Raw genomic sequence first — 13,061 nt, forward strand, 5'->3', positions numbered from 1 at the left:
ATGCTTGTTTTTGTTGCGTTGAAAACTTTCCTCCAACTTGTAGTTCACGTGAATTTAGCCATGCATTTGAGGAAAGTAGAGCCAGCGGGGCACCTGGCACCCGGCAGTCACTCATTGAGCCGCTGATGTGACAGATGGCACCTGAAGGCCTTGAAGAGTTCTCTCCAGGGACGTTGCCTATGGATAGATTTTGTGCTTGGCACTCAGGTCCCTGAACTTCAAGATCAGTGGTTCTGATTTTTTTTTTTTTTTTTTTCCTAAATTACCTCACAGAGGACATTCCTCTTACTGATTATGAATCCTTAAAAACATGCCTTAGGACTGGGATCCCTTTAAAAGGTGCTTTCTGCTTTCTCCAGAAAATAAGTTTGCAAAGATCTCACCAGCTCTGGACACAAGAACCCCTTAGTCCCTTCAAGTTAGAGGAAACATCCAGATGCGCAGTAGCAATGAACATGCCTGCTTTTTAATTCTGTGTGGACACAGCAGGTTTGCCGTTCTTCGAGGGTGAGATGGTGGGCACTCGGGCCCAACAGAGATCTAGCTGGGAAGTCTGCCTTTGCCATTTCTCAGAGCCTTCTGACCTTGGGGATGTCACCACGCAGAGCCAGGCTTTACTTTTCTGGTGCAGAGAATTCCTACCTTCAGTGTTATTTTGAGGACTCTGTGAAACCGTGCAGAATGTTTGCCTATTGGAGGTGCTCAGAATAGATGGACATTGTGGATGTTGTGCCCACTTCCCTGAACTCTTCCACAGATCCAGTGGGCAACAGAGCTCAAGCCGTTTTTGCAAAGTCTAGGAGAATTTGTATTGGATTTAAAAAAAAAAAATTGAAAATGAGAACTTGTATTTCATCTCTTAAAAAAAAACCCCTGAATTCTGGGATACAAATCCATAAATGTTCATGTCATGCCTTGAACTGCTCATTTTATCTGCAAACGCGGTGTCTGGATTGCCTGGGAAGTCTGTGGTGAGGCATTCATTCACCTACCAACTTAAAAGGCCAGGGAGGTATTTGAAATCTGTTTTGTCATTCTGCACAGGAAGATTATTTAAATTACATTTTCAAGTATGTGATACCTACATGAAGCCCAAAGCAAGAATTTGGAACGTGTTTTATATTCTTAGAAATATATTTGCTTCCTTTTTCACATTAAGCATGGAAAGCTTATTATTTTTGAAGAACTTAAAAAAAAGTGTTTACCAAGTTCTGTAAATATAAGCTGTACAAAAGACTCACTGTGGTCTTGGGCGTCAAGTGAAGAGAATGCTGGATGGCACGTGATCTGTGCTTCCACTGCAGAATCACAGAACATAACTTACACTTGAGGGTTTAAACTTGAATATTTGATCCCAAGTATATAAAAGCCATTGGTTGCAACAGAAAAAGAAAACGGAAAGGTGTTTCTGAAATCTATTCAAAGGATGGCAGCTGAAAAGGACAGAAGCCAGTTCAAGCCTGTGTCGCAGGTGAACGGATCAGTAAAGAGTCAGTAGACAAGGCGGCGGGATCCCTGGATGCATTTACTGAAGGCCGCCCGCAGACAGGGCTCTGTTGCTTTATTCTGTCTCTCTCTCTCTCAACTTTTATATAAGGCAGTGGCTGAAGTCATCATGTTGTAAGGCCTCTCTGGAGGATTTGTTCTTAGAGCAGAAGGGAGCTGCTAGGTCCCCTGTCTCCTCTGGACTGTCCTTCTTTCTTAGGGGAACAGGCAGCTGGGAGAGGCCCAGCCAGGAGGAGCTGGGGAACATGTTTCCCGACTCTGCAGCCCACCTTGCCCATGACACCAGATCTGCTTGGCCTGTGCGCGTCTCTGAAAACGAGCATGGAGCTAATGACTGCCTTGTAGTCTTCGGAACGAAACCGGCCTTTATCAGAAAGCAGGAAAATATCACTTGAAAGGTTTAGGCCTGCCCCTTGCTTAACCTCCCTACACTGAGAACCTGGAAGGCTGCTTCTCAGCCACAAAGTCACCTGGAAGGAGGGTCGCTGAGACCAAACACAGCCCTGGGCTGACAGCCTTGTCCTCTGCATTTGAGAACCCCACGAGGCTGGTGTGCTCAGTGCTCTCTTACAGAGTCAGAAGCTGAAGTTCAGAGAGGTTAATCACCGTGCCCAAGCACAGCTAGTGCCCGAGCAAAGTTGCTAACTCAGAACTGGCTGACTGCAGAGCCCTGGTCGCTCCACTCGGCTGTGCTCCTGGATCTCACTCCCGGAAAATGGCACAATGAAGTGAGCAGGAGGCAGACCTCGGCCGGCTGGCTGGAACGTTTGGGTGACGACAAATGTGCAGAGACACCGAAACTGATTTATCAAGAAGATTAGGAAATGAAGTGCTGACATTTTCATCCTGTTCAGACTGGGAGCGCAGAGAGGGCCAGGGGTGCCTTGGCAAGGAACGAGGACCTTTTCGCTCCTGATCTCCGTGCTGGGTGCTGCTTTCCCTTTGCTGCTCACAGTGCCCTGCGTTTCTGTGTTTATCGTGCCAGACGCCTGGGAAGTCAGCACACGGCCTTCATCCCAGAGGAGACCCACAAGCGCTGTGTGCAGAACCGCTAACACAACCCACCTCCCCTCTTCGAAACGGGGCCCTGCCAGCTAAGCAGGTGGAAAACTTCCATCTCAGTCAGTGGGTGGGTTCTGGCCAGAACAAGCCCAGCATCCCTCCAGAGCGTGCTCTGTCACACTGAAATGGGCCTGCCTTCCTGTGCCCAGCTTTTCTCTCGGCTCTAGGAGGGGGGCTCTGGGCAATTCCTAGTCAGAAGCTCACACAGAGACCGTGGTGATTCCCGTGTTCGTGGCCTGGCTGCCGACGCAGCAGGGCATGGATTTCCATGGGGGTCGTCCTGCTCTGGGACTTCAACTGTCCCCTTACGCTTCCTCTATAATTGTGTTGCAGTATTTATGCTGTGAGGGCATGGGTGATGAAGGAAACCTCGGAGAGATTTCTCCTTCCGACGGGTCCTTCTGAATGGTGTCCGATTCCAAGCGATCTGTCAGTACAGGGCCATAGAAGATGAAGCATGGGTATCGTTTCTGTCCGTGGAGCATCTGGGTGAGAGCAAGTCACAGCGCACAATTCTGTGCTGTGACGACCTCTCCTTAGTGCTGGTGGGAAAGTGAGACCTTTCTCATGTTCTCCAGACATGCTGCCACTGTCACATATGTATAACATGTACAAATTACATAGATGTGGGTCACACACGTGGAGTTTGCAGGCAGAAGGCCAAAGTTTGTGTGGGCTGAGGATGAACAGTCAGGCGGAGGCTTGAACAAACTGATCGTCAGTGACCTGGGGACGCTTCAGAGGGGGACCTGAGCTCATGTGACTTGGAGCCCCTCCTTGCCTGGCACAGGGCTCAACACACAGGAGACTCTTATTAGAGGCCTTCTGAACAGGCACATGAATGGTCCGTCTGTCTGGCGGTCACGCACCTGGGATGGCCCGCACCCATCCTCTGACCCAGGTTTCGGTTGAGCAAATGTCCCATTCACAAGACTGTGTGGCACAAGTCAGCACACTCTGCCTGTGGCCCAGATCTGGCTCCTTGGCCGTTGCTGTGCGCAGTTTCGTGGGAACAGAGCAGAGCCATTCTCCTCTGTGCACATACCGTCTATGGCTCCTTTCGTGATACAGTGGCTGAGCTGAATTGTTGGAACAGAGACGGTGTGGCCTTCATATCCAAAAATATTTACTATCTGGCCTTTTATAGATAAAGTGTGCCAACATCTGCCAGGTCAAAAGGTGACGCTGAAGTCTTCAAATAACCATAGATCCCGAAAGCCTGATTTTTCCCCCTAGATGTGAGTGTCTGCACATACCTTCACCCGCTGCGTGCCCAGCCCCCTTGCTTTAGTGATTACAAGGAAAGCAAAGCTGGGCCAACAACACAGGGCTCCTCACTGGGTTTGCATGAACTTGTTGCTGCTCTCAGCTCTTTATTCCTACCTCTTTTGTCTTCAAAGCCACTCTGAGCACTGCCCTCAAAGGGCCCCTGATCGAGGGGGGATTCCCTTGGCTTATTTTTCTTTGCTAGTCCCATGTGCCCTGGACCTCACATCACGGAGAAATACTCTTTCTTGGTGAGGTTGAACCGGCTCGACGGGACCCTGGGAGCCATAGCAGGGATGAGCGGGAGACCGGGTCACCGGGTTCACAGCCCTGTCTGCAAGCTGCTGGGGTCCTCAGGCTGGTTCGCCGTTGAGGCTTCGCTGCTTTTAACTGATGGTCTCACATTTGCTCTCACTCAGTACAGCTGCAAAGCCTCTGGCTTCCAGATTTCATCTCTGCCCATCCATCACATTTGACAGCCCGGAATGGCCCGGGTCCTGCTCTCTCTCCGCCTCTCCCAGCAGCCACGCCGGCAGGTAACACCCTTCTGACACGGGGAGAGATGTGACCGGCCGAAGAGGCTACTTGACTCTGGGCAACAGCAGATCCTGCTGTCATGCACGATAGCTCGCCTAAAGCTGCTCATGTAGTTTTCGGGTCTTCTCCGCATTGCTGAGTCTCATTAGGCTGTCACTGACCTCTGAACGCATGAAGACACTCAGAGTGTTGGAGTGCAGTCCTAGAAGTAAATAACCATCTCCCCGTGCAGCACCCGTCGCACTTGCTGGCGAGTGCGCACTGGGAGCAGTTTGAACCTGCAGCCAGTGCGTCAGAGGGTCTCCTGCCCGGCCACCCCTGGCTGCTTTGGGGAATTATTCTCAGCCTTCAACGACTGCATTAGTGGCCTATTGAGGCAGCCTGTGTGACCCTGAGCTTCCCGGAAAGAGACAAGCCTAATACTGAGAGCTCTGAAATAAGCAGGATAATTCCTGGTGTTCATACCAGCCGTGACCAAATGCTGCCCTCCCTGCACAAAGCGAGCGATGTTTGTGAACTGCCTGAACATTTTACAAGGGACTGAAAGGCATGATTTTGAATACTTTTTGCACAGCTACCTCCTTACGGAATGCATCCTCTGAAATGCTCATACTAGGACATGGCCTTTCCTCGGTGCCCGCTGTGTGCTGCTTTCTGCTACTAGTTTTGCAGACATTGTCTTTAAGCTTCTGGTAGCCTTTGTCTTGTACGAGATGAAATTGGGGCTCTCTGAGATCCAGTAACTTCCCTACGCTGAAAACACTCTGCCGAGGCTTTTTGGAAACTGACATAAGCGAGATGAATGAATCACATGAAAAATAACTGGGAAGCTCCTGCACAGGGTTAGAGTTGGCGACCCAGGAATTCCCGTGCACAGAGGAGCGACGTCAGTGGGCTCGTCTGACAGACTGGATATGCACTTTGTACAAACTCACTAGTGAAGGGAAGTCCCACAAAAATGTTTATACATTCAGTGTAGTTCAAGAAACGTAAGTTGGCCCAAAGAGCCTCGCCAAGTTCAAGGAGTATTGCCTTCCCTGGCTCTGTCCTCCCATCCTACCCCACAGCAGGCCCATGGCCTCACTGTGCGATGTGGGCATAGAGGCAGCATCTGTCACTGAGATTCAGAGTCGTGGGCTCCACAGTGCACATAAGATGCCTGTCCTCACCGGGAACCCCACCCCCCCCCCCCCCGCCCAGTGCAGGTGAATTCTCGATAGAGCAGGATCTCTATGCTTAATGGAGGGTGGAAGGTGAGGCCAGAAATTTTATCCAGTGCCTGTACATTTTGTACTGTTGATGACTTTTTAAACGCTAGAATATTTTCCAAGGAAAGCTCTACTGATCTTTTTAACTTGGTCATGAAATTCTTTGTCATGTTACATAACGACTGTATAATAATCTGTGAAGGTAGAGTGGGTTTTCCTCCTCTTTTACTGTGAGATGCAAGGAGAACACCTTATTCCCTGGCTCAGATAAGGTACATGAAGTAAGTCTTCTAGAGTGACCCTCCTGGGTCATGCCCATCCGGGGCACGGTCTGGTGCTCAGAGGAGCAGAATGGTGAAGTTTCAGGGTTTTGTGAGCTGGTTGAAAGTGGCCATGGTAGCAATATTTACATCATGGAAATCAGCAAATGCTATTCACCCCCACCCCTCTTAATAAAGAGGTACCAGCACACCTGTCTTCCACCCTCTGCTCTGTGATGGCGTCGGACACCCAGAAGGATGGAGGAGGAGCGTACCCCTTCTGTGCATACCTGCGACGCTGCTGTCCCCCCATATTCTGACACAGACAAGAGTGGTGGAAATAGGAGTTTTGGCAAAATTAATGGCCTCAGGCATTGGCAAGATGGGCCACCTTTAGGGTGGCCTTGGGGTTTGAAACCGCTTGACTCACTGTGATCTGAGTCCAGAGGGCTCAGAGACATGTGGGAAGGAAGGCTCCGGAACAGCTGTGGAATATGGACCTGCCTTCTGCCGTGAGCTTGTACCGCGCAGGCAGCAGCTGAGCCAGAGATTGATTCTAAAGTCACCTCATGCCTTGATCTATGCTGCTCAGTCCTCACACAGGAGCCAGGCACTGTGTCCCGTTTTGGGAAGACCGGGCTGAAGGACTTCTTGTGAGGATGGCAGTGCTCTGTGTTCTGTGCAGTAACCGGCCATCACATATGGCTCTCAGGCACCTGAGATGTCTGTATGGCTGAAGAACTGAAATTACAATTGGAATTCATCTGAATTTGAATTTCAGTAGCCATTTGTGGCTGGTGGGTACTGCACTGGACCGAGCAGCTCAGGGGTTGTAGGAAGAATACTGATGGCAGCCTGTGTGCTGGGAGTGTGGAGGGTACATTCATCACGCTGGACTCAGATGTGGGCTGCTAAGTGTTCCCCAAACCCCAGCGTCTTTGACCAACCCGACTAATTAATACTCATGCACCATGGATCTTAAGCCATTCGGATGCACCTGGCACTGCATAGGTCACCCCACATCAACATCTCCCTCCATCTGAAGACTGAGTCATGATCTCCAACTTAGAGGGGTGTAGCCCTTGTCCTATGTCCTCAGAGTCAGAATTCCCACCTAAAGGTGTCTCAAAGTGCAGAAGCAGTGTGTCACCTGGCAGGGCTGCAGAGAACCTAGAGGCTCCCACTGAGAACAGATCTATACACGCGTTCAGATGTGTAAGGAGCCTACAGCTCACCGTGGTTCTCCCTTCCTGGGTGTCCGTGGGTGTTCAGCCTCGGCAGGGTTTTTGTTTGGCACCTGCCCGGTGAGCACACACAGTTCTCTAGCACATGCATTTGGCTTTATCCCATTTGGTCACTTTTTCCCCCAGCAGGTAATGTTGATATCTTCTTACATTGCTGTCTGATTTCAGTCACTACGAACTGTACTGACGTCAGCGATCGGGTCACTGTTTGGGCTTTGAATTCTCAGTGATGTGGTCTCCTGATCTGCCAATCCTTTGTACACCCACCTGAGTGTGTTGCTTTGGGATGTGTACATATTCAAGTCTAGTAAATGACTGAAATGGGATGAAAATGGAAATGTATACCCAAGACTGAAAGAGGCCTTTCGAAAACATTCTGTAATGTTAGGTTACCACTCATCGGCCCGCAGCTGAATACTATCGACTGGAAACTGTGCTCTGTTTGGGGGGCGGGAGGCATTGGGGATCATCTCCCTTGTAGACGGGCCACCTGCACTGTGCTGGGAGAAGCACAAACCAGGTCCAGAGGCTGCACCAGGCACCTTGCCTCTGGAGCCATGGCCCAAGTAAGCCTCACCTGCTGCCTTGGGCAGTAGAAACCATCTCCTCTCCCTTGTTTGCAATACACAAACACCATATAACTGAACCACAAAAATCCTTTTGAGGAAACTTCTGGTTCCTGGTGATTTGCTGCCCTGATGATGCATTTCTTGGCTTCTGTTCACACTGGCTGCTAGCTCACTTAACCAGGGGTAGCCCCCAGGATGGGGAACTAAACCCATGAGGCAGCAGGGCCCTCCCTCAGATCCCACCTCTGGATCGGGGCGGCAGGGAATCCAGACAGTGTCAAGGAGAAATGGGAAACAGCCTGGCAGTTGAGACGAGGGCCAGTCAGCTGTGGACACTGTTTTGAGAAGCTTGGAACTAGAACAGTGCTGGCACTTTGGTTTCAGCGAAGCACACTGCCAGGCCCCCACGAGTCTTCCTAGCTGAGGGGCTCAAGGCTAGCATCCTTCCGTTAGGTCATTTGCTTTTAAATTTGCCACTGCGTAATTTCAAGTTCAAAAGATGGGAAACAAAGTTTAGCGCTCTGTTATCAAGGCTGGATGGTTCTGGCTGCCGATTGGGTATGATTCCTTCTGTAGCCCAGCTGCACACATGAGACACTCAGGAGGAAAGGCATGTCTCCTAATCACACATGGAGAGGCCTTGCCTGAGGGTAGGCATTGCTTCTAGGAGCTCCACAGCGGGACTGAGAAACATATCCTCTATTGTGTGAAGCCTTGTACAGTCCTGAATATCAATGTTATTCTAATGATTTAATAAAACCAAGTCAGCATCTGCTTTGCACAATGCCATTTCAGTTCTTTCTTTTCTCTTCCCTAATACAACTCCTAAGAGGCCAGTAGTTTCTTAGATATTTTGGGCTGGCGCACCTGTTACACTTCCTCCCTAGCATGAACTTTTCGTCCTAGGACATACAGAGTTAAGAGCCGTCAATTCATGCATTCAAAACAGAGTTATGGGGTTTGAATCCGGACAGATGAACACTAAGCATTACATGAGTCTTTATGGCGAGCATGCAGTGACACCCAGCCCTCATAAAGCAACCGGGACCCCTTTGAACTTGTCCTGCCCTCAGAATGTCACCTCCCAGAAATGCTGGCACTAGTCTTGAGAGGGATCTGGGGCATTACAGGCTACAGAGGGACCCTGGGGGTGGTGAGCCCGCACAGCTTCATGAGAAACGTGGGCATACATACCCTTCCCGATGGGCCTCTCCTTTCTCCAGCTCCTGAATGACCCCCAGGAGCACTTTGATGGTTTCCTGGCTGGAGCTGATCAGGTCCTCCATCACTTGCAGCTGTGCTTTCAGATCGACAACTTCCGTGCGGGGCACGATCTGTTGGCATTCGTCGCCCGCCGCGGCGGCCGAGGGGCAAGGCTGGCTCTCCTCCCCCAGCGGGGCTCGAGTCTGCGGGGGCTGCTCGCTACATTCGGGGGACAGGCACTGCATCGGGGGCGAGCAGGCCGCTGCGGGGCCCTGGGGGCCCTGGAGCCCGTTGAGACGCGGGGCTCTCCTCCGCTCCTGGTCAGCTGCCAGGCAGAGGGGCCGCTCGCTTGTGGCGGCAGAGTTTGACAAGGCAGCTTCGGGGGCCTTCGCGCTGGGGGCAGGTGCGTAAACGGTGGCCACCTCGGTTTTAAACACGGTCCCGTGGGCCAACAGTTCGGCTGCCTCGGGGTCCGGTGTCGCTCTGTCGTGCTTTGCTCTCCCACGCAGCTGGTAATCGGGCTCCTGGGAGGGAGGCCGGGCGGAGTTTTGGAGTGGCTCATCTCGGCAGCTGTGCACGTCAGGGTTTCTGCACGGCTCTGCACAGTTGACCCCGGCAGGCTGGTCCAGCGCATTCATGTGTTCGTTGGAGTGGAAAACCAGGGCTGCCGTCTTGGGTACCCGGCCAGCACCCCACGGCCGGGCCTCCTCCCCCAGTCCTTCCTCGTGCTTCTCCTTCGTGTCCGACACAAACCCATTGTTTTGACTCTTAAAAGCATCTGCAGCAGGAATGCTTTTGAGGTTCCCTTTTTTGCGGTCCAGTGGGAAGGTCTGGTAACACTTCTTTAGGTCTGGCGAGGTCTGCACCCCTGTGCTCTTGGTGACGTTGGGGATGGACCTCCGGGCAGGCACGGTCATGTATTTGCGGTAGGCTGCCCTGTAGGACACGGGCTTGGCCTCACGCTTCTCGCCCTGCTGTCCCACCGAGAGCTGCGGGTCCCTCTGCTCGTTCTGCGCCTCGCAGATGTCCTTAAACCGCACCTGGAGGGCTTTATTCCGTTTCTTGATCTGCCGGTTGGGGTCTAGCGCGTACTTCATCTCCAGGGCCAGGCAGGCGGCAGGCTCCACGTCACTCTCGGATGTCGTGAGTACGCATTTGCCGCTTTCCTTACTGACCATGATTCCTGCGTTCGGAAACACCAACACAGGCGTCAGTGCAATAGAAACACACACATGAACACACGGGCAGCACAGACTGAGCGAACACTATTACTGCCTGCTTCCTAATTATTTTTAAACAGGTGAGGTTGGCCTTTATGTTAAGGAAAATCAGACAGGCGGAGAATTGCTGGCAGGCATAGCTTGAAATGCTTCTCTGATATTAAAGCCTACTTGCTTTTCCATGCGGGATACACTCGTTTCTTTTGATAGTGCTGCATGTTTCCCCATTAGACAAACCTGTTCCACTATCTTCATCAAGAAGCCCAGCGATGCTGCCTCTTCCGCTTTGCAGATTATCATTTCACATGCCCGTCCCCACTTCAGAGGCAGATGGTTTTCCAAATGCATCTTACTCGGTTTGGGTTTTTACTAGTTCTTGAGGGTGACGTGATTAATCTATTACTGGAATCCAAGAGAACTGCTGTTTTCTTATTGGAGACTCTAGGTCTTGGTCCGATAAATGTGGAGAGCCCTTCGTGAAGGACTGACATAAATGTATTTGTCTCAGCCACTATGGATGTCATGGGACAGCGGGGTCTCCTGCTCCACGGGACGACCTGAAGGGGTTAATCTTTGTGATGTGGCTTACTTCTACTTGGTTAACGCTAGCCCTAGAGAGAACATGGGTTTCCCTGCATCTATAACTCTTTTCTTTGCGTTCTATGGGGAGTGGTATTTGAAAATACTTAAAAAAAAAAAAAAAAAAAAGAAACTATTCATTCTAGAATCAAGTTTTGTGTCTTGATCACAACCTCTGAAAATGAAAACAATGGTGGTGGTTTGAGTATTTAAATCCTGAAAGAAAATAAAATCACAAGGCTTTATGTTAATCATGCAAATTCATCTTAGGCTGAATTATTAAATGCATCTAAAAAGGTGCAGGTGGCCGATGATCCCTCTGGGGAATACCAGTGGGGTAAATGCCTTTACTTTATCAGGCAGATTCACAGCTGCTCATTGCACGTGGAAGAATTTTCTTGCGGGCTGAACTTAAAGGAAGAAAATAGAGTTATGTTGCTTGTGAGTTAGCGTTTTGAGAAGAAAATAGCCCGATGGGAGGGACTGGGGTGTGCAGGAACCTGGTGTTGGAGCACCGTGTCCAGAGGCAAGGTCACAGACATGAGCCAGTGGAACAGAACAGGTCCAGGCTGCACTGCCCAGTCCCTTCAGGTTGTCCTGAGAAGAGCCGTGGGCCCAGTCCAGAAACCCCCAGGAGCGCTTCTCCAGAAATGCCACAAGGGACGGGGTGGCTGGTGGCGGCCGCGCCAGACGGCGGTGAGTGTGTAGGCCGTCGGGAGCTTCCTGCTGTGGGAAGGCGATGCCTGCCACCTTCAGTGCCATACCGCCCAGCCGAAGGAGTGAAGTGGGTTCAGACAGGTGGTGGTGCTTATTAACATCGTACAGCAAGCAGGACGTACCGGCAGGAGCAGCATCCTGCCGTCCCCAGTCCCAGAGTTCCTGCTGTTTCAGTGTCCGTTGTCTAACAGGCAGGACACCTTCCCATGGCCTTAGTTCTTACCGTGTTAGAATTGCAGGCCAGTGGGCATGGTGGTCCGATGAAGGAAAAAAGTGGGGAGAAGCCCCAAGTCCCCATGTGAGAGTGCGTTCTAGAACTTCCTCTCTGTGCAGTCTGGGGACCCCATGAGCCTGGTCTCTCATCATGGGCCAACATGGTGCTGGCACTTTGCAGGTCCCCACCTGAGCTCTTGAACAAAAGACTTAGAGAAGATGGAATTATTTCGTCACTTATGTCTGACAATGAACCGGCAATTCTGCTGGAGGACCGCAGAAATCCGCTCTGTGGAATTTGGCATAGGTCAGACGGCCTGGGCTCCTCAGCCTTGGCACTTCTGGCATTTTAGGCTGGTTGACTGGTTTGCCCTCCTGTGCATGTAGAAATGTTTAGCAGCATCCCAGCTTCTACCCATTAGACCTAAGGAGCGCCCTCCCAGTGTGCTTCTAGAAATGTCTCTAGACATTGCCAGATGGCCATGGGGGGTGGGAGGGGCACAGCCATCCCCGGGGAAGAACCACCACGCTAGACCTTTCATCTTGGGTGGCTGGAGCGTGTGCCTGAAAGGGAAGGCCTGAGAGAGCAGCGCGAGCGCCTGGGAACAGATGGCCCTGTCCGGGCACCTGGGGGCATGCATGGGTGGTCTGGAAGGTGGCTGCAATGAAGGGCTCATCTGGAGACGCCCCAGCTCTGTGCTGAGCCAGGAGGGAGCCACGTCCTCATGCCACTGTTGCCTCTGTGTGTCTGACGAAAGAATTACCCAAAATGGTCTCTCTTGTAGGTAGTCCGGAGAAGACAGAGAATAAGTCTTCTTTGGCTTTTAGAGCTTGACTGGGTGCTGAGGATAGCTGCAGGCCTTTCTAAGTTGGAAGTGGAAATACTGGGCAGTTTTGGAGAGACTGGAGAAGGAAACGAACAGACCAGAGCCATATCATCTCCTGGCTCCGTGCTGGGAGGACGAGATTCTGGAGTGGGTGGGATACAGCACGCCTGCTAAGGACAGATAGTACGTATCTTTTACAGACATTTAAAGATTTTTTTTTTTATTTATTTATTTGACAGAGAGAGATCACAAGTAGGCAGAGAGGCAGGCAGAGAGAGAGGAGGAAGCAGGCTCCCTGCAGAGCAGAGAGCCCGATGTGGGGCTCGATCCCAGGACCCCGAGATCATGACCCGAGCTGAAGACAGGTTAAAACGATGCACACAAAAGGACCTGGTGTGGGATGGGTCTGGGGGCCGTGGGGGTATAATGAGAGAATTGAATCCTAACCCTCCTCTCTCAAAGTCATTCTTGAGCCGCCTTTGTTGGCCAGCTGTGCCAGACTGTATTGTGCCATCATTCTGCAGAAGACCTTCCTACCAGGGAAAATTTGAAAGGGAGAGCATTTTTACAAAAAGCAATTTACTAGTAATTTTTCAGCCTTTTCCCTGCCACTCCTGAAAAATGTGTGTCTGAATAAGTTTGTCCTACCA

The 13,061-nt window shown here is 51.2% G+C and overlaps 2 protein-coding genes across 4 annotated transcripts in view; one reads left to right on the plus strand and one right to left on the minus strand.

The window, feature by feature from the left end:
- DOCK1 (dedicator of cytokinesis 1) overlaps positions 1–13,061 on the plus strand; it is a 489,703-nt gene that overhangs the window by 228,557 nt on the left and 248,085 nt on the right. The gene's annotated exons all lie outside the window — the stretch shown is intronic.
- INSYN2A (inhibitory synaptic factor 2A) overlaps positions 1–13,061 on the minus strand; it is a 58,082-nt gene that overhangs the window by 29,533 nt on the left and 15,488 nt on the right. Inside the window, exon 2 of the mRNA XM_046026754.1 lies at positions 8,847–10,038. Within this exon, the coding sequence (XP_045882710.1) occupies positions 8,847–10,033 (1,187 nt within the window). The 5' untranslated portion in view covers positions 10,034–10,038. The remainder of the gene's footprint in view (positions 1–8,846; positions 10,039–13,061) is intronic.

Source organism: Meles meles, chromosome 13, assembly GCF_922984935.1.
Source record: "Meles meles chromosome 13, mMelMel3.1 paternal haplotype, whole genome shotgun sequence".
Classification (NCBI taxonomy): Eukaryota; Metazoa; Chordata; class Mammalia; order Carnivora; family Mustelidae; genus Meles; species Meles meles.